We start from the raw sequence: 22085 nt of genomic DNA, 5'->3' as shown, positions 1-22085 counted from the left end.
TGGGTGCAAAAAAAATGACGATAAAAAAATGCAACAGCCATCACAAATTTTGGACCATTCGCACTAGGTAGCGGTCAGCGTAGTGCATGCAACATCTGAAGTGAAAGGGCCTTTTGTCTTCTAGGCTTCTTCTTTTGTTTTCAGTGCTTGTAGATGTGTTGCTCCACCAGAATTTGACTTCTTGTTATTGTCAAGTATCTCTGCTCTATATAAGGTTTATAATATGAACAAAAGTTTACATCTCTTAATCTTTGAAATCAGGTGTTTTAAGTCTCATTGGTACGGTGTATTGTGCAGTCTACCTTTACAAACATTTGTGAAAGAATGGGTCATTCTAAAGAGTTCAGGTCAACTCAATCCAATTTTATTTATATAGCCCCAAACCACAACAACAGTCAACTAAAGGCACTTAACCTTTTAAGCCCCAACGCCCCCAGATACGGGGGCAAAAGGCAGGATATCAGTTAGGCATTGGGGCTTAAGAGGTTAAATATTGTAAGGTAAAAACCCCACAATAATACAGGGAACCCCAACAATCAGATGACACCTTATTAGCAAGCACTTTGGTGACAGTGGGAAGGAAAAACTGGAAGAAACAAACTTCCAGCAGAACCAGACTCATGGAGGGGCTGCTATCTGTCTCAACCAGTTGGGGGTGAGGTGGAGGGGATTTTATTGAATTCAATGACATTAGTGTAAAAGGATGTCATCATAGCAACAAATCAGTTTTGTCAAATCAAATTTCTTCCCTCCTTGATATTTCATGACTGTCTGTCTAAAAGTGGTATTACTACAGAGTGGAAGTGTCAGCCACAGCCACAAAGTGGCAGACCATGTAAAATTACAGAGCGGGGTCACAGAATGTTAAGGCAAATAATATGTAAAAGTCTCAAGCCCTCTCTGGTATTAATATCAGCATAACAACTCTGTGCCAGGAGCTTCATGGCATGGGTTTCCATGGCTCAGCAGTTCCTGTAGGTTTAATGTGTAGGTGGCCCAGTACTTTTGTCCATACAGCATTTATCCATAGAAAGCATGCTTCACAAACACCCAAGTAAAATTAATAGAGCAAAGTTAATTAAGTCAAATTAACTGCGGATTAAACCATAGCACTTATAAGCACCAACACCACAAATGGTTCAAGAGGTCGAGGTCAGGAAGGCTGCCAGCTGCAGCCATGTGTGTTGGCAGTCACCTGCAAGACAGAGTGGCTACACCCCATACATAAGTCATATGTCATAAAAATGTAAGCTATATTAATAATAACAGGATTAACATTCACTGGTTACAACTTTGTGGATTCTTTCACATATTAAACATACAGAACAACCTTGGTATGATATAATTGATCAGATAAATGTGAATAGTATTTTTCTAAATAGTATTTTTTATGTGATAAAATCTCCACACTTAAAAAAAACATAGAAAACTTCCACCACTCTCTGACTTTAGGCAGCGAAATAGTTCAAGCGATGTTATCATTTGTTCTGGGATTTTATTTCGAAGCAGCAGAAACTCAGTCCTGTTTTCAAATAAGTCAGGTGCAGCCAACTCTGGTTTAAAATGAGGTTCAGTGAATAGAGTTCCTCTCTCTAACTACTCAAAATGAAACTGAAGGTAAACAAATGACGTCTCCTAACCCTCAGCAAGAAAACAAATATGTATATCTTTTCAAAATGCTGAATTTTCCATTAAGGGACCAGTGTGGGGCTGATTATTCATTTATGGGGACGAGAGAGAGAATGACACGTTCAGGTCATGACATGTACTCTAGCTCACACACCATCATGAATGCAGAGCAGAACCCTTTTTTGGTGATTTTGTCCGGAACCATTCTTCCGAGCTTCCTCAACCTCCCCTTCCCATAACCTTTCAGATTTAAGGATCCGTTGCCTCCCCCTTCCGCAGCCTATCAGCTGCTCAGGGAATTAGCCAGAGAGAAAGTCAGGGTCACCCTTGGCTCAGACAAGTTACTCCCACTACCCTGGAAACCCAACAGGCATCCTGGAGACAAACACAGAGTCACTGAGCTACCACACAGAGTTCCTGGACTCCCACAGTTCCCAGCCAGGCCTGGGAAAAATACCCAGTGAAAATGTAAGGCAAATAAAAGCTGAGAGGCTGCTTGAGTTTGTTTGGTGAGAAGCTCTAACTGGCGTCTATTGCCTCACAAGTCTCCATTTCCTTCAGAGCTTCAATGTGTTATCTGTTGTTTTCCTCTGGCAGACAGAAAAGAAAAGTTCCGCTCATCCTGAGTTGCTTGGTCTGTCTGGCACAGACCCAAATTAACCTTTTGCAAATGCAAAACTCCTCATCAGTGTGTTAAAGCTGTTTCTACTGCAAATGAACAATAAGTCACATAATTGTGTGTGTGTTTGTGTGTTTTATCATCTTTTAGCAGAGATGTGGATTGACTAAAACAATTTTGCTATTCTGTTTAACCCTAACCATTGTAACCAGTAGGGGTGCAACGATACACAAAATTCACGGTTCGATACTTTGGTGTCACGGTTCGATATTTTTTCGAAACAAAAAATGTTCATGCCTTTTTAATTTATCATTTATTAAAATTATAAATATATATTTTAACTCAAAAGTACAGTTTTTAAATTTAATGTTGCTGAAACAACAAAATAAAATAAAAAATCTATCTGATTGAGGAGTCACTCATCTTTGGAAAAGAGAGTTTTTTACAGAGAAATGGCTCTTTCCAAAATAAAAGCTATACTATACGCTTCTTCTGGGCTATATTCTCAGCAGCATATTAAACATATCAGGTCAGATCCCCATAAGGAGAATCATGTGCTAACGGCTGTCTAAATGACTCGGGTAAAGTTTGCAGCATGCGTGCTTGTTGTTTTTGTCTGCTTCCACTTGTCTTTGCACTAGGATGATGTCGGAGTAAATGTGCTGTCATATTCGTTGTGTTCCCACTAGTGCTGTCAGCGTTAATCTCGTTAAAATGACATTAACGCCATAACGCGGCAAATCTCCGTTAAGAAGTTACCGTGGATCGCCCCGTGCGTGGGGATGGATGGCGTCAACACGTTAACAAGCTAACTGCGCTAACGCACTAGTTCCCACAAATTGTGCATTGCGTGGCACAGCCGACATACTGTTTTACTTTTGTCCACGCGCTTACCATCAGGGTCATGCTTCACATGAAAACCAAGATAGTTCCAAACGCCACATCTGAATGTGGGTGGGTGGCTGAGGGTGGTGGAGGTTCAATCTCGGGTAGTGTTGAGGCAGTTGCCATGTTGCAACGAGCTTAGCTTCTGTCTTGCTAGCTTGCGCTGCGCTCAGTGGATCTGCACTCGACAGTGCAGCCTAGGCGGAGTAGTCGAACGCAGATCCACTGAGCGCTCAACACAGACAGCATCGTCAGAAGAAAAGTTGATAAAATAAATAAAAAATGTTGTATTGTTCGATACATATGCGTACCGAACCGAAAGCGCTGTATTGAACGGTTCAATATCGATATGAGTATCATTGCACCCCTAGTAACCAGCTATTAACAGAAGAGGAGGATTTTGAGCTAAAGGTTAAGCAAGAGAGACTTCGGCTTATTAAATGCATTCAAGTAGCTAGCAACAAAATGTTCCATAAGCGCTAACATTAGCCTGTGTTTGCTGGATGTATCTGCATATATGTTCAGTTAATAAACTTTTTAGGCTTCTGTTGGTTGTTACTATTGAGTTTACAGCTTGTTGGTTTGGATTCAGTATAATCACGTTGGTTTACCAGACTTTGGAACCTTGAAGGTTTGTGCTACAAACCTCCTTATGGAGTTTCATGTTTTTGCCATCATTCTTGCCTGTGTAAAGATAACAGAGAGGTGTTCCTCCGAACTTGCAATGAAAAAAAGAAAAAAGAAAGGCAAGCTGTAAAAGTGTTATGCAAGCATTTGAGGTGACTTCCTGTTAATCATAGGTCTTGTTTTTTTTCTTTCTAAAACTTTCTTGCAAAACTTTTGACTAAAAGGAGCACTATAATTTCAATTTCCAAATAAAGGGGTTTAGATCATCAGGATAGGCCATTCGTGACTTCAGCGCTTGTCTGATTCCCCCGATCCCTTCAGGCTTCTTTTGAAGTGAAACCCAGGCCAGTATTATCAAAATCAAAACTAATACCGTTACAGGTTGTTCTCGTGTTCAGCTCTCATTATTCAGGTGTTGCTTGTCTTTACTTCATTACCCACTCTAAGTGTCAATAAAGAATGCATGGTATTGGCAATTAGACAGGCATGATGATACATCTAAAACATAGTTGTATCATGTTAGCTGCTTTCAGCATGTCAGTGTGTCATGACATAATTACAGGTGTGCCTTTTTTTTAGTGCTCTCTTAATCAGAACTGAATCCGTTTTCTACACTGCTGTAGAAGTTACCTGTCCATCTCTACCAAGCACAACCGTTTCTTCTCCCCCTCAGTGGCTTGCACACGTAAAGCTGTAATTTGCAGTTTGCATACAATTAGGAAGGAGAAATGCTTCCTGTTGACTGGTTATCGTGTAGAGTAGATCCTGGTGTTTTGTACTTACACTCTGATTCACATTCCTTAGTATGATTTCCTTCAAATTATGCTCCCAGATGTTAATTGACGCTTTTGTAGTTTGTAATTTCAATGTGCTAGACAAAAATGTCAACATGACAATGCACGCTCTCTGGTTCCTAATATTTCTTATCAGTAAGGGAGAAACTGGGTGAGAAAAGAGGTTGCCGCAAGAACACTTGCACAATATGGTGGTACCTGTGTGTTTATGTAGCCTTCCCAGGCCAAAGCTCCCTCTGTACTCCCCTCCATGTTCAGGCTTGTTAGCAGTGGAGGTGTAACGTGGCCGGTGATGGCCACAACCCATGGGATCCTGCGTAACTTCTTGGAGAGAGTGCAGAGGTGGGGCGGTGAGCTGTCAGCCCTCTCCCTCTCTCCCTTTCTTATGATGAGGGCTGAGTCATTCACAAAAATGTGGAGACAAAGTCAACAACACAGGTGTCTTCATGTGACTACAAGTTGGCAAAGAATGACTGCTGGCTGTTTGGTAGAGATTAAACCGAGCAGGGGTTGTTTAAGCACAGCGCAGAGGAAAACAGTCTTACTTAATGAGGCAATAAATAACATTGCCATGGGAACATCAGTCGACGAACAAATGCTGTGCAGCCCAGTTCGCTTTCATTATTTTCACGCACTGCTGTTTTCCGTTTGCTTCACATCTTGAAATGAACAAAATACAATTAACACCCCCGGTGCTCTGAGAATACTCTGTTCTGCAGCTTTACTATGGATGCAAAACGATGATGATTTTTGCAACAGCCAGCAGTGCAAACTAAGATTAAACTAATGAATATTTTGGAAAAGCGCCTTTTAAAAAGAATTGCTTTGTTGTTTTATTTACTGCTCATACAGTCAGTTATGGGTGGGGCTAACGGCCACTGCATTGTAATTCTGACAATTATTGTGTTTGCATTCATCCTCTCCTTTTCATTGGTCTGGTGGCTTCCAAAAGAAATGCAGACACTGAAAATGCCCTGCGCATATCAGCACTCTTATAAGTGCTTCTTCTTTTTAAAATACAAAGTAATTTTAAAATTAAATGATGAAACATCGTTTCAACATTAAAATTCAACGAGTAACACAATTTGTGTGTTTGCTTTCCCACCTTTTTAGAGCTAGTAATGAAAATCTTTATAAATGTGTAATTTGATTGCGCTCTTTATGTGCCAATTAAAAAATAAATAGTTAGCTTTGTTTTTGCCGAAAGGAGGATTCTGTTTTACAGTTCTGAAAAACCTGTGCACTTCCAGTAACCTAACAGCACTTATCCCCAAAAGTTGATTCTGTTTATCTGGATGTAGCATTTTAAATGAAAACGCTACGTCCAGATGAACAGAATCACCTTTCCTGGATGAGCATGCATCAAAATAATAGCACGTATGTGCTTGTGAGGTGAACATGGAGCATTTCCCTGTGGAGTTGGGGGAGTCCAAAAACGAGCATCAAACAGAATGTTGAGAGTTATTTCTCCCATTTGTCAGGTGGCTGGAAACTCCCCATGGAAGGATATGTAAATAAGGAACTGTTCATCGGGTATTTTATACATAGGATTTTTCTGTTGTAGCTGGTCAACAGAGGTAGTTTTAACTGTGGGGTTCTTTGATGATTAATGTGCGAAGAGAAGCAAAAAAATATGAGGGAGACATCTGAGGAGCTTTTGGGATTAAACAGTCTCTAATATATGTTGAAATGCATTCCAGACTTCAGCAGACTGAAATAAACTATTCCAATGTTACAGACGTCTTGTGTAAAATCCCCTCTTTGACCTTCCCCTGACTGCTCAGGGACAGCAGACAGTATCGTAAATTAGGAATTTTGTCTTGAAAATTGTGTAACTCTGGAAAACAGCCACTTGATTTGTTGTACTGTGGGATCCGGAATCTCATATTAGCTTCAGAGGACTCATGAAATGTATTTAAGAAGAATGAGGATCAGAAGTTCAGAAGGGACAGATTTCTTTAATGCCAGAAAAAATAAATAAATAAAACTTTTTTCACTGCATTTCCTTTGTGACATTTTTCATTAAACTGGGATGAGTTTTTTTTTTTTTTTTTTTTTTTTTTTTTTTAACTCAGAAACTTTAGAATTAAAGTTCACTCCAGCTGCTAACTGTTTAAAAAGAAGATCAAACTGTAGGTTTTGTAATAAACAAAAAAGGTATGCATGGTTAAAATGCTCTGTTAATGGAACCGTTTCACTGAAGTATTTCTTAAATAAAGCAGAGAGTTTAGCAGCCAAACAGCCAGATGAAGCCTTTGGAGATGGAGGAGACCAAAAACTGAGCTAAAAGTGGATCGATGTTGCATGGAAGAATTCACCACACAGCCAGAAAAAAAGTTAAACCATCTTTTGCTTACTTGAAAACAAAACACATAGAAACTTAAAGGATGTTTATATATTACTGACACCGAAAAGGTACTGAATCTTTTTCACCCAATAGAATATCTGCAAACTGGGATATGAGCTTGCACAGGAATTATTTACACTTCATTTTATCCACCCAACTGTCTTCTCCAGCAACATATAGTTTCAGCGTAAATGTAGCATGAAGTGTATTTGCGTCTTATGCACGCAACTACAGTGAGAATGTGTTTGTGGCTCTGAAGGCTGCTAAAATGTGGGTGACCTACACTCAGTGCCCTGAAGCACTGAAGCTGCTGCTGTGCTAATATGCTGCTCACGCTATCCTGTGCAGACGCTAGTGTTGGACTTACATAAAAGCTTTAAGCAGTTACTCTCTGGAAAATGAAACTCAGCTTTAGCTACTCTGCGCAGCTCCGTCAGCTGCCTTTAAATAACTTCAAATGGCCCACAACCAGTTCAAAATATTCTTCTTCACACAATTCATAATTTGTATGAATAGCAGCTGGTGGCCATGCTTTTACCCACCTTCCTTCTATGTGTGATTCACTCCAGTGTGTGAGGATGGAAACTATGATCTGATCTCTGGAAAGTATTTTTTTTCTTTCAATCTAGCAACAGACAGACACATTACTCCTTATAGGCTAAATTTGATTGAGCATAGCAGCCAGGAAGGCCCCGGCAGTCTGGTGCCCGAACCCCTGCCAACACACTGAGAGAGAGAGAGGGAGAGAGTCTGGATCAGCTGTCAGATAGACAGTGAAAAAAGAGGGAAAAAGGAGGGCCAGAGCCAAGTGGTGACATCAAGAACACTGTGTTGCTGTATGAACAGGCAGTTCATCTCAACCTTTACCAGAGCATCATGCCCTGGAACAAGTGACACAGACACTGGCTGACCACCATTATTACTCATTTACTGTTTGTGTGAGTTCCATTATGAGGTTGAAGTGACCTTATCAAGGTGGAACCATGTAAGAAACTGGACCTATTTTCCTCCTCCTCCGCTTCATGTGTCAGCGTGTCCTATAAAAATGTGTGCCATTTCCACAAAAAGATCAGAGCTTGCTTTTTGGATTTCAATCTATGATGAGGAACAGTTACAAGAGTAACTATTTAAAACTATGGAATAAGGAAAATACAGTGTGGAGAAAAGGGTTCAAAAAAGATTATGTGTGCACCATTTACAGCAGTGTATTCACATATTTACTTTGCTGAAAGTATTACCAACAATGTGGATTTCAAGACTCAAAAGGCAAAGTCCTCATGAGAGATGCACGTATAGGACGATAAACCATGTAGCTAATTGACGTATTTTTTATTTTTACATACCCGCTTTAACTTCTTCGGAAACTATAAATAGTGTTCTAAGGAACTGAAAGGTGTCTTGTGCATTGTCACCTAAATGTCAACTGGCGCCTCACTTGCCAGCAATAGCATTGCTTCAGAGCTGAACACTGACTTATTAGGTTACAAAATCATTCAAAAAAAGTTTCCAAATCCAAAATTCTCTTTTTGTTCCATAGATTTTTTTTATACACTTTGAGCATTAGGACCATGGGTTATAGCATAGCATCAGCAGCAAAAATACTCATATATTTTTGTTGTCTATTGATAATTATAATACTGAATAACAGAAACAAGCATTTGTTATCAGATGGCAGATACAGCATTCAGGGTGCTGACTGTTGAAATGTTCTATAAGCATATTTGGGTACACCTTAAAAGGTGTTTAATGTCAGTTATAGAAAATGAAAGGGCTCCGTGTTATCTACATTTTGACACCAAGCTCATCTCATTGCCATGGGCCCACTTGATCAAAAATAATTTTCTAATGTAGTCAAATGTTTATATAGCTTGTTAAATTAAAAATAAAACAAACAAAAGACATTATTAACATGTCCTGTGGTTTTTCAGAATGCTATAAGTGTCTGGGTCACAACGGTTCTCTTAACAGTTTGTTTCTTCATTTCCTGCTCACCTTTTTTTGATATAAGATGGCAAAATCTTTGAAAATTAAAAAGCACAAATTTTGACCCACCCATTTGTACTTCTTTATCAGCTGATTCTGAAGGCGTTAGGTCTGAGACACTGACTGATGTTTCAAGGGACAACCCACCTATGCCACCTTCCATTTTTAATGCATTCGGCCCCATATTGTCCTACTCCAGCCTTTCTATTTCACTAATAGGACTATGCTAGGGCTAAATGAGTGAAAAACATTAGACTAACTGACTGGTCTAAGAAACACTCAGATATTAAATTAAATTTGAGAATGTTTAGTTGAAAATGTCAAAAACTGATTAAAAAAAGGCATCTGAAATAAATTTGATTAAAAATAAGAAAAATTAATATTAATCACATTCTTCAATAATGAATCATGCCACTAGTAATGCATTGTACTCCAGACAGACAATGACGAAAAAAAACCCCACTTACAATAAACCAATGTTTAATATGTTACTACAAAAAGATGTTCAGGTATTGTTAAAATATGACAAATTAACATCCGAGAAACCCTTAAACTACGATGGAAAAGTGTGGCCCGTTGTGTCATGCATTATCAATGATGCACAGTTTGAAAATTTGTGACAATCACTTTAATAAAAGTTAAAATTCTAAGATAACGAAATAATAAATCATCCAGCCATTTTCTTACATTTATCTGAAGTTGCGTCGTGGGGCAACAGCCTAAGAAGGGAAGCCCAGACCTCCTTCTTCATCCAGCTTATCCGAGGAACCAATGAGCCTTCCCCGGCCAGCTGATAGATGTAATTGCTCCAGTGTGTCCTGGGTCTATGCTGGGGCCTTTCACTGGTAGGACATGCCAGACCAGAACACCTTACCCAGGAGGCGACAGCCTTAGCTGGCTCATTTCGATGTGGAGGAACAGCCCTACTCTGAACCCCTCCTGAATGACTAAACCCTAGCGCTAAGAGAAAGAGCAGCCACCCTAGAAGCTAATTTACGCCGCTTGTATCGCTATCTTGCTCTGATAGTGTTAACAAAAGATCAGGCCAAGATAAATTTACATTTCTAACTCCATTAATGAGCTAGCAGGATTTTTATGTATTTTATCACTTTAGTTTGGAGTGACTGCAGCCCAGGAGGCAGAGCAGGGCATCTACTAATTGGAAGGCTGGTGCTACAATCATTGACTGTTCGAGTCTCCATGCCAAAGTAACCTTGGGCAAGATATTGCACCCCAAGTCACTCTCCGATACATTCCTTGGAATGTGTGTGTTATACCTCTTTTCCACTGCTTGGTTTGGATAGTTTTCCATTACAGTTGCGTACCACCTTAATGTGCTTGGGTTTTTACAGCACAACAATGTAGGACAATGAGGCAATGGCATACCTGCTGTTAAACTAATGGTAAGTGTCTGCACCTCCTTGCTGGAACAGTGTTGGTTTGTGCACTCATTTCCTTTGTTGCCGGGGTTTCAAAAATGGCATTGTTGATTTTTAAGAAGGAGATGCACTCATGACTCATCGAGTGACCCCACTGACTGGCCAATTGGTGGCATGCAGTCTGCTGATATCACACTTTTGGACTGACTCAGATCGCTTAGAACCACGGCCAAGTAGGTGCTAAAAAAGTACCTGGTAACAGGTACTACCACCTAATGAAAAACCCTAAAAACTGAATTGAGTCAAGCCAAACCAAGGAGGTACTTGTGGAAAAGGGCCATTAGAAAGCACTCAGGTGTAGAAAAACGTGTTTGTATGAATGGATGTAAATGAGTGAATGAGGCATATTGTATAAAGTGCTTTGAGTGTGCAAGAAGAGTAGAGAAGCGCTGTGTAAAAATCAATCCATTTATCACTTATGTATTGATAACTCTTGAGTTATTGCTGTTCCACTGGTGCTGTTTCTGATCCACATTCTTTAATGTAAAGCCCAACACTGCATATTTCATAGTACTTCAACATCAACATTTCTCAAGGCAGTAAATTACAGGTTGGGCCAGGGAGCACGTGGTTTCCCATTCATCTTTCAGTAAGTCCTTTGTGCAAGAATGTAGATGTGTGTGTGTAGTGTGTCGTGTAGTGGAAGCAGGCAGATAAGAAGGGGGCCAAACGCTTATAGACTGAGAGAGTGACAGCGATAGGGGCGGGGTAGGGGCTGAAGGAAGTTCCTCAGAACATTGCCCAACTCCTCCTGCTCTACATCTAACAGTTGGAACAGGCAGGAGGTTGATTAGGCAACAAGTTGGCTTTCTGTTTCTTTCTCACAAGATAAAGGTGACGACACACGGCTTACGGGAAAAAGGCCTAGATGAACCAATCAGCTCTGATTGCTAAGGTGTTGAGAAGCCTCTGGCTCATATCTGCTGCAGATGAGAAGACCATATTCCCAACACGCTTGATCAAAACAAATGACACATTGACTGAGTCAGAATCACACACAGGGTCTCTTCACAGGGAAACAACAGCCTTATCGGTGTGCCTCTGAAAGCTAATGATAGTGTTTGCTGTTGCTCTTTCACGTTGTGGCTTATTTTTGTAATGACTCAGGGTTGAAGCAAAGCAGTCAAATGAACACAGAACAAGGGTTGGGGGATGGATGCGTGTCAGTGACTCACGACAGTCCATGCAAATACCTGAGCCTGCATTTGACTCTGAAGGCGATTTGCATGATTAGTCCTTCGAATGAACAATAGGACGAAGCAGCTCGCTGTGTGGGTTGATGCAACTGTGGCTCTGCTGGACGTTTTCTCGGCCCCTTGTTGCCTGCTCCCCACTTTTTGTCTCCGGCTGAATAAAAGCCAACGTGCTCCAAGTGTGCAACACAACAGAGGCGGCCTTTTAAGTGTTATGTGGTTCTCAGAACGAAAGGGGAAATGAATCGTGGTGTCATTCGTAGAAACTTGTGGTCTCCGATACACTGCAGCTTCTTCAGGGAAATAGAGCGGTGTGTGAAAAACCGAAAAAGAAGAAACCCAGCGTCAGATCAAAGAAACTCGAACACTGACACGACATTTTCAGTTCATGCTGCAGATAACATTTTATATTTAGTTAATTTTGTTGTGTTGTCCTTTGAAAGACACCACTCGCCCGTCTATTATTATCTGTTATAAAAATACATGCAGGGACTTGAACCACTTCCATTTTCTGCTTTTAACTCTGTGTCAAGCTGATGGGCTTAAGGGCCTGCACAAGCTGACCTAAGAACAGATAGCAGGGATAGGCTGAGGATTAAATGGTGCTCCAGGAGCGTGACCCCCAGAGTTTGATTATATGAGTGTGTGTGCAGCAGGGGTGAGGCATTAGGATGACTGAATTAAACCCCTTTATGTCACAAATCAGTGATTATGTGTCATTTATGGGGTCCTGTCTAAACTGCAACATAAGGTCAGAAATCCTGCAGCATATTAAGACAAGTCATTAAAACATTAACTCTGAATGTTTTTCTTTTTTTAATTATAATGAGTGGGAAAGATTACAGGAAATTAAAAGCCTAAAAGCTAATTCTGGCCACTGGAAGCCTGGTTAAATACTCTGTGAGGCTGTCCTTAGGCACAGCAGTAATTTGAACTAACATGCACAGAGTGTAAATGTTCACTGCAAATATTTAATCATCTTAGCTAATTAGCAAGTACTCTTGCAGTACTGTGCGAGCGCCTCGAGTCACCCCTCATTTCTTTATATTTTACTTCCACGAAACCAGACTTTCATGTAATTCTATAAAGTGGTTGCGAGCAATAGTTCTCTGGGCTTTTTATTGGACCTTGGCTGCTTTTCTGCTCCTTTTTAGTCCACTCCTTGTACCTGATCATTTTTAGAAGAATATTTTTATTTGCTAAGAGACATCAAGTGGAAAACAAAAGTAGAAGTGCCAGGACTAGAAAACTTTTTTAAAAATTCACAGGAACTGGAAGATGCCTTTGACCATACTGTTACTCATCAGAAATAGCGGAGGGGAAAAAAGGCTGAGGTTTGCTAAATTATACAGAAACTGGATTGAAATTCAATAGCAGCAGTATTTATGGAATGATGAATCCAAATTTGTGTATAAACATATTTTTTTTGTTCCGATTGTCAGCAGTGAGTGTCTACAGGCTGTAAAAGACGGTGCAGGCTCTGTCATGGGGACATTATGGTTGTCTTGAGGATGTTTTTGGAATTATGAACTCAGGAAAGTACGGTTAGATTTTGATCCATCATGTAATCCCATCTGCAAAATGTTTCACTGCCAACTGCTTTTTTCAACAATGATGAGAATGGAGCAGTGCGATTTCATCTTAGCAAAGACCAGAATAAAAGGCAACATGCCAACATTCAAAGAAGACTTTGAATGTCTTTTGAGGAGCCTGGAGAATTATTCCTGAAGACTACTTAAAGAAATTATAAGAAAGTTTGCCTGAGAGGGTCCAGGTTGCATTGAATAATAAAGGCGTTGACTTTTAAACCTTTGGCTTATATATTGTTTTTCCCTCTATGTTTGCACGTTTTTTAAAAAAAAAAAAAAAAAACTACACCCATTTCATTTCCCATTTTCTAGAAAAATAGAAAGAAATAAAGGGTGGCTCAGGAATGTTGCACAATACATTTTTAAGAAGTTAATGGATTCTAAAGTTGCTACATTTTATCCTGTTGCACAACAATACACAGACTGATTCTTACATAGCGCTTTTCTACTCTCCTGACGTACTCATATACAACACATTCACTTTCTTCTAAGCTTTTTAGCGCTTCCTAACCAACATTCATATTTGGATGGATGCTCCACCTCCTGAGATACAGCCACCCCTGTACACTGTGTTGGTTCTTTTGGAGCTAGAAGTTGCAATATATGAAAGAGAATAGAGTGCTAAGATATGAGCTAAGATTAGCAAGCTTAATGCAAGGTAATTTGTGGGACCATTAAAGTAGTTGTGACAGCTGTTAAGATACTTCAGCGTAGACCAGAGCTGACATTGCCATTTATATAACCATTCCTTAGACTAGCTAAAAAAATATCAATACACTTGTAATATCTTTTTTTCACTTCTGGGTAGCAAAAACATCGACATTTTATATCCCTAATGAACTTTGGAGCTACAAACAAACCGTTTCATCCTTTCAGCTGACACTGAGGAATGTCACCTGCTAGCTGCTAACTGGAACTGCCTGTTGTTTGATGTGAGAAAGGCTGGGCTAAATGTGTTCTGAGCATTCCTATTAAAAACTGCTTCGTGTAACCAATGAGCTCGAGCTAAAACTGAAAACCTGAGAGCTGCGAGGCTAAAACAATAATCTGAAAGATGGTAATAAGCTTTGTTGAGCTTAGGGGAACTATAAACGCTTTCACACCCATGTCCTTTATTTCAGTTCTCATCCGTCCATTTAAATCTCAGCTTGTAAACACACATTATATTCACCTGACAGACACTAACTGGGACTGATGGCCCGCAAGCATTTTCAACCGCCATGTAATTTGATGTTGTGTAAATCTTTGTCTCGCTGTAGGTGGGGTGCTGGCAGAGATGTCTCAAGGAAGATTAGCGGCGAGGCCGGCAGTCCCCCCGGGAGCATCACAACTGATTAAACCTACAGCTCTTATCTATCCAAGAGAACAGATCCACGATAGGCTGCTGCCCACTGGTTACTATCACCGCTCAAATGTCTAGATTAACCCACAAGAGCATCTGCAGCCTATTAGTGGGATTAAACCCATGAAGACAAGCGGCCATCCTGCTGTGAATTGGCTGAGGGCAATTAGTTCAAACCTTATTCCTAATGACTGATGCTTTAATGAGCGGTGGTGACAAAAATTCTCAGATCCTTCACTTTTATGTATCCATCTAAAAAAAGCAAAATAACTGTAGTGGCCAGATGTAATACCCCCCCCCCCCCCCCCCAAAACAATCCTTTAAAATGTATTTCAGTAAAAGAACAAAGCAAAAATAACCACAGATACACACATCTTAAAAATTGACTTAGTCGTGGTCCTCATATAAATATACTTTCCCTCATTGATGAGCAGCTAGTTTTACCTTACCCTTTTTCTGCCCTTTATATACCGCTATTTATCATTGAAATGCAACCCTTCATCACTGTTAAGAGAGGGTACAAAGTCAGTGAAGAGGTGAAAAAGTGAAGAGGACTCCTTGTAGTACAATGAAATAAAATGCATGCAGCAGTGTTGTGCTTTATTTATTTTGTATTATATTTACTAAGACTTACTGTTGACAATTTATTGCAATTTTGATTATAAAATATTTGATCCATTGTCAACAAAAGCGTTACTTGATGTTGTTTGGGTTGAATTATATTGATTTGATACTGGAGGGTTTCATCACTCAAGACTTCAAAACTCTCCTATGGTCTCCATGGTTGTTCGTGTAAGCCTTACTGTTGTTTCGCTGAATTCAGGGAATAAGCGTGCCTTTTTATTTCCTGGGGTAAATGCTTTTATTCATCCATGAAAGATCATCTAGACAATAACATTCCACTTCTGCATACCTTTTGTCTGAGTCTTTTCCTGTAAAAAAAAAAAAAAAAAGGAGTTCTTCCTTCCCGCATTCCCCAGATGCTACTCATAGGCCAGCGACTGATTGCCTGCGTTTTCCCTTTTTCCGTATTATTAAAAACTGAACACTTTAAGAAGTCCCAACTCCTCTCAAAGGTCTTTGCTGTATATGAATGAACAACTTGCAGCATGTTCTGATAAGCATCTTTTGTCCTATGGCCTTTCTCTTGCTTAGAAATCTTTTTTTTTTTTTTTAAATTTTCCTGTCTTTTGTTTCTTTATATTAAATTTTTTGAATAATTAATAATACTGAAGCCAGTGCTTGAGTATATCTATCTGCACTTGAAAGCCAAGCGCAGAGCTTGTTTTCTCTTCGCTAACATAGATATAGGCACCCTGCCCTATGTTGATGCCATCTACCATCCTCTTATCTCTTCATCCGTTTCCCGTTTCTGATGCTTTCCTACAGTCTTAAACAGGAAGTTGTATAACCTTATGGCCTAGTAAATTCTCTGTAGGCGTTAAAAACAGTGCATAGGCCATTGTTGTTTCTAGCTTAAACCCCACCCCCCAAAACAACCCTAAAAAAAAAGCAGTGTTGTCAATCCATTTCTAGTCTGTTGCAGTTCTAAGTTTATTTTTAACCCCAGAAAACAAATGAACTCTTTGAAGCAATACAAAGGAGCACAAGTGTCATAGTTTTAAAGAAACATATTTATTGAAATTGTATAAAAATAGCTTCTAAAATAATTTACAATTCTAATTTGAAAAGATGGAAAAACAAAACAAATATCCAAGCTGCGATCATGCAGCCAGAAAAGTCTTCTCAGTCTCGCACTCACAACATTCACTCAAACAGCGCAACGAAAACCAGTTACCATCAGTAGACATTGGATGTTTACATACATTAGGATGGAAGTGCTTTTGGGACTATTTACATGTTATTTACAACACATACAAACATCTGCTCTTTTCAAATTTTTCAAGCCATAAATATGGTCACATCTCTGCTATTCTTTTTAAATAATGTGGGCTCTTCAGTGATGGTGGAATGCCGCACACACATCAACAGCCGAAATTCTCTCATAAATAAATAAATAAGATCTGTGACCAAAAAACAAAACCTCATTGAGTGTGAAAAAGAAGACAGCAATAATAAATATCGTTCTTATTTACAATTCTCATCCCCAGCAATTTTTTTAAGACCTGCGTGAGGCACTGTTTATAAGAAAAAAAATTGAAGAGCAGAGGATGTTATATCTCGGTATGGTTTTGCATTGTGGTGTGCATTCAGGTGGGTTTGAATGAGCGGTTGCCTAAGCCTTGTGTTTGTATACAACACAAGAAGGAGGAGGAAGCAAAGGTTGTAGAATAGAGGTGGATGCTGTACTAAAGAGTGAGGTAAGTCCAGTTTTTTTTATGATTTGTTTGCACAGGTTGCTGCCAGAGCTATGAGGTTGTCTGGTTGCTAATGACATTGGAGTAGTAGAAATAGTGATAGTAGTGGTTATAAATGGCATAGGCTTTACTGATCTAGGCCCACGAGAGGAAAAACAGTGACAGCAATAAATGCTATAAAGCCTTGTAGAACGTAAGGAGCAAAAAGGCCATTGATGAAAAGCCTGTTTGCGTTCACAAATTCAAGTATTTTCAGGCGCCTACCCCCCCAACAATCTCACAGAAGGCACTTTTCTTTGAGAAAACAAAAAAACAAAAGTCAAGCTTCTCTTCACCAGCGTCTTTGCTTTTCCCTCTTTGCTGTGATCTCGAGGGAGAGAGCGGTGCAACGAGAGCTTATGTAACTCTGTCCTCTTGCCATTCAGCACAACAGCCACACAGGTGCTGTGTTTGCTCAGAGCAGGTGTGTCCAGAGCACGCCCTCCTGCAGACTCACGGACGTCCGGTGCCTAGATCAGCGTCCAGCGAGAATGACGTCATGACACTAATGGCTGGGAAACTCAAGTAGTCGGGGTCGTGACAGTGAAGAGGGTCTGACCCGCCAGGCCGAAACTGCCAGATGTGTGCAGTTGCATACACTATGCTCTGGGGTGTGATGGCCAACGTTCCTCTCCACTCTGCTTCAAGTCTTTTGTATCAGTGCAGTCCAGTTCGGACCAGAACAGCCCAATTGTAACAGTCCGCGCCCCTATCATCGAGCCACGGCCACGGGGGTGTGTGTGAAGGCTGAGGGCTCGTGGCCGATGCTGTGCAGTCTGATTTCTGTGGTCTGGTTCTCTGTCTGCACTGAGGACGGTACTACAGAGGAGGACATGCTCTGCATCCACGAGTGGTTGAAGATGTCCTCGAAGGACGGGCGGTCGGCTGGCCGCAGAGACAGACACCATTTGATTAGCTGCTGGCATTCTGGTGAAAATGAAGCAACATGCAATTAGTCCTGGTCAACACATGAGTAAAGTAGATGATGTGCAACGTGTGACTGAAAGGCTGGTATATGAGCTGCAACGTGGGTTTACCTGATGAGATTCTCCTCCGGAAGAAGACCTGCCCCCTCATGATCTCCTCATCATGTTCAAATGGGATGTCCCCGCACACCATGTCATACAGCAGGATACCCAGGGACCAAACTGTGGCAGAGCGCCCGTGGTAGCGATGGTACTTGATCCACTCTGGAGGACTGTACACTCTTGTGCCTGTGAGACAAAAAGAAAAGAAAAGAAAAGAAACAAATTAGATTAAAAGGTATACTAATTTATTTATAAAATAAATACATTTTATTTAAATGTATTTATTTACATTTATTTAATGTAATTTGAAAATCTCAGAAAACCATGTGACTTATAACACAGTAATAGTGAAAATTAAAATATTTCTGGGGAGAGTTGAATGATAAAAAAGGACTGGGGATTTGTCAGCTGAGCCTGTTTCTCAGGCTGTTATCTGGGCTCAGGTGCCAGGCAGCGTGACAGGCAGTTTTTGCGTGCGGTAAAAGAGTGCACTGGAGGGAGGGGGAGCAGACATGTGACTTTGTTTACAAACTTTGAGTTGTAAAAATACCACTTCCCTCCAGTGGGGGGCAACAAAACCTTCCAGCATGTACTAAAAGGCGGCTGTGTGGAGTCTGCTGTGGTCTAAACGGGCAAAAACCTTATAACCCTAATGATGTTGATAAAAAGCATATGTAACCAAGTTAGGTGAAAAACAAAAACAATATACAGCGCACTATATACTGAGCGCAGTGAACTCACCATCAAAGTCCGTGTAAATGGTGTCCTTCAGCAGGGCTCCGGAGCCGAAATCGATGAGCTTCATCTCCCCGGTGCGGAGGTCGATGAGAATGTTCTCGTCTTTGATGTCCCGGTGCACCACGCCGCAGTTCTGGCAGTGCCGCACGGCCTCCAGCACCTGGCGGAAAAAGCTCCGCGCCAGGTCCTCCGGTAAGGCACCTTTCTCGGTGATGAAGTCGAACAAGTCCTTGACGTTCTCGGGTCTCTCCATTACGATGATGAAGCTGTCCGGCCGCTCGAACCAGTCCAGCATCTTGATAACGCCGCGGAAGCCTGTCCCGACTTTTTTCAGCAGGACGATCTCCATTGGGACCCGAGAGCCGTTAGGCTTTAGAGACAAATGACAAATACAGCATTCAATACACACGTACACGCCCTAAACCAATCCGCATGTGTGGGTATTGATAAATAATGTGTTTTTCATCTTAATTAAAAAGGCGCTAAAAAAAACCCTGCTTCTTACCAGCTCTCCCCACTCCGAGATTCTGTCCTTGGCTACATGTTTGACAGCGACCTGCCATGGCAAAGGAGAGACCGCGTCACACAACGTGTACAACAACCGCACATGTAATAACCATGACAAACAAATGAGCATATAAAAAAACGTATTCTAATATTAAAACATGGCGTACTAACCGGAGCTCCGTCGGCTATCCTCGTTCCGGAGTAGACGGTTCCGAAGCCGCCGCTGCCCAGCACGGCGCCGACCTGATAAAGCTTCTCGAAAGGCTCCCTCTCCTTCACTGCAACACAGTATAAACATAGCCGGTAAATACCGGAGAGCAAACCCGCTTATCCGCGCTGGAAACAGCGCAATATAACGGCGCTAATATAAGAATATAAAATATTGCAACATGGCTAAAATTACTGTTAATAAATGGCCGTCCTCGGCTGTTATTAAGTTAAACTAGCTGCTAGCGTGTGTAGACTGAGCCACTGCTGCAGCGCCGTCCTCCATGACAACACAGCGGGGGGAGAAAAAGGGCGTCTAACCTTGATGAACCTGGAGCTGGATTTTCGCCGGCATGTCTACAGTGGAGATGTGGGCCAGAGAATTGAGCTTGGACAGCAGCATTCCTTTAATATCCACCGCAGGTCAACGACGTGTGCCCTCCGTCTTCGTTTTTGTTTTGTTGAAAGGAGTAGTTTTATTCCGACAGTGCGTCTCTCCCGTGCTGAGCTCCGAGTCCACGTTGCAGGAACAAAAATGCGGTAGGGATCCTTTCATCCGAATAGCAGACAAAAAAACAGTCCCTGTGGTCCAGGAAAATATAGCCAAAAACGCAGTCCCGGCAAAAGGATGAAAACCTAACGCGAGCTACGGCAGTTCCCCTGCAATGTTTTGTAAACAGTTGCGTAAAAATGCGCGATATAAAGAGATAAGGCAAGGTTCGACCTAGTGCCTCAGTCTGACACCGGCTCCTGAAAATATCTGATCGGGGGGGGGGAGGACCCTTATATGACTATAGTAAGGAGGCGGGTACCAAATGCTGACGTCTACATTGGTCCCGCCCCCTTCCGCTCCTCTACACCAATTAAAAGCAAATACCACATGTCAATCACAGACTGAAAATAAAGCTAACCGGCCTGCCAGACACAGACGTGGCGGGAATCAAAACGCGCCAAAAAGGGAGAGACTAAAGTAATAATTATGAATTCATGTTGGAGGGAAATGCAAATCCAAGGCCAAGTGCTTGTCTCCTCCCTTCTCGGGAAACCAAACCGGGTGGGGTGAGGGGGATATAACAAGACCATTAGGAATAAGACTGAAGATAAAAGGGCGGCACTGGTGAAGCTGCATATACCATTTTGTCTACTCTGGCATAGCTTGATATCACCTGCAGAGCGTTTTCCTTTTTTTCCCCCCACTGTTTGCACGTCACTTGCTAAGCCTGCATTTAACAAAATAAACACCCTGTTACTGCACTGAAGCATCCAAATTGCTTCATAAAGATATTTGTGCTTATAACACACATTTGTATGCACTCAAAGTATAGATATGACCTGAGAGCAGTTCATCAATTTGCACTTCAGTTATGCTCACCCCCTGCCAATCACCTGATTAATTTCACATTCAACACAAAGCTTTACGGGATGAAGTGAAGCCCAGGACTGTGCTTTCAGTTGACAATGCCTCTCAACTGGCTGCTGCATCAAAGAGGCGCTAGTGAGAATAGCTGCATTCCACACATTCTTTCAAATTGGGTGGCCGTGTCTGCAGCCGTTCACAGGATGTGGGAAACTAGAGATAAATAGGCTTCCATTTACCCCCCTCCCCAGGCCCCCTCCTCTTTTTGCCCTCTCTGCTCCTCCTCTCTCCGCCTTCTTTTTCCCGCGCATGTTATTGTCTGAATGGCATGCTCCCTTTCCCCCACCCATGCTTAAGTTGCATTTTGTTTTCCTTTGAAATTTCACAGCAGATCTTAAACGGTCATGCTGCTGATTTATTGCGTTTCACATGTATGTCGTGAGATGACGCACCCCAAAAGAATAAAACAGTAAGTGGTGTGTGGGTGGATGAGAAACACTGCTTTGTAGATACACTACAGTTTTAAAAAAGGTGACAGATAAAGTGCAGATGATTTACTATTTTGCAGCTTTGGTTTGTATTTAGTGGCAGAGATTAGTTTTTTGTAGTTTTTTTTTAATGCACGGGCTAGCATGCACAAAAATGTGTCCTTAATGCACCATGAAGGTCATTGAGTGCATGTAAGGGGGAAAAAAAAGACTCAGTGGGCTACTCTCTTAAGGTATTTTCAGGTCAGTCTGGCTTAGTGGAATGACAATGAGAGAAAGCGGGGCTGTTGATACATGCATTTGGGACACCCTGGGCAAATTCCTTCAGCCCTAAAATGTTTGAAGACAATATGCAAATCAGGTGCAGAACAATGTAACCAAATGCCAATCTCATTTAAAAGGCTTCCTTCAAGTAGTGGCGTGGATGAGGGCTCTGTAACCAAACATATGTACCTTCCTTCTTTCTTTAGGATCTACACCAGCCATTCTTCCTGGGTGTAGATTCCATTTGAGGACAACAGGGAGGCAAGGGGACACACACATGAAGTAGCCCCCAGTAACTGTTGACTTTCAGATACTTCATTTCCTGCATTCTTTTGTAAATTTTAGGCGCCAATTTGCACACATTTTTCTGCATTATTTGAAGGTAGAAATGCATCGCCAGCTCAACATCTACTGGATATATGTATGGAGTGTCTTTGAGGCCTTCTGCATTGCTTTAAAAGGATTATTCTGAACCCTTTCCACATTAACATTATCCCCACTGAGTCGAAAGATGTAAGCATTATTTGCTCTGTCCTGTTTTGTTTGCTTGGCTCCAGACGTCAGAGTCAAACAGTAATGAGTTTATAATTCTGTGTGACATCAGGCTGTGTTTGTGTCTTTTGTTTGGGGAAGTATAACCTTGTCATGTCTGTGAAGGTTCTCAGTCATCCAGGTCATCGTAGTCAAAGGAG

The 22085-nt window shown here is 41.2% G+C and overlaps 1 protein-coding gene across 1 annotated transcript; it reads right to left on the bottom strand.

The window, feature by feature from the left end:
- Positions 1–16063: 16063 nt before the first annotated feature.
- On the bottom strand, positions 16064–20058 carry pim1 (Pim-1 proto-oncogene, serine/threonine kinase). The gene is made up of 6 exons (XM_085146391.1): positions 19606–20058; positions 19249–19355; positions 19076–19126; positions 18574–18940; positions 17842–18018; positions 16064–17731 (listed from the first exon to the last, which is right to left on the bottom strand). The coding sequence occupies exons 1-6, from the start codon at positions 19685–19687 to the stop codon at positions 17517–17519; spliced, it is 999 nt and encodes a 332-aa protein (XP_085002517.1). The 5' UTR covers positions 19688–20058; the 3' UTR covers positions 16064–17516.
- Positions 20059–22085: the final 2027 nt, after the last annotated feature.

Source organism: Neolamprologus multifasciatus, chromosome 20 (assembly GCF_963576455.1).
Source record: "Neolamprologus multifasciatus chromosome 20, fNeoMul1.2, whole genome shotgun sequence".
Taxonomy (NCBI): domain Eukaryota; kingdom Metazoa; phylum Chordata; class Actinopteri; order Cichliformes; family Cichlidae; genus Neolamprologus; species Neolamprologus multifasciatus.
Note: the sequence above shows the minus strand (reverse complement) of the source record. Positions and strands in the feature narration are given on the sequence as shown.

What these genes read in the sequence shown, in the direction of transcription:
- pim1 (XM_085146391.1), bottom strand. Translation starts at nt 19,687, where the DNA reads ATGCTGCTGTCCAAGCTCAATTCTCTGGCCCACATCTCCACTGTAGAC. An exon ending in GGATAGCCGACGGAGCTCCG is followed by an intron (nt 19,127 to 19,248) that starts GTTAGTACGCCA and finishes TTGCCATGGCAG; the next exon opens with GTCGCTGTCAAACATGTAGC. An exon ending in CATTTACACGGACTTTGATG is followed by an intron (nt 18,019 to 18,573) that starts GTGAGTTCACTG and finishes TTTGTCTCACAG; the next exon opens with GCACAAGAGTGTACAGTCCT.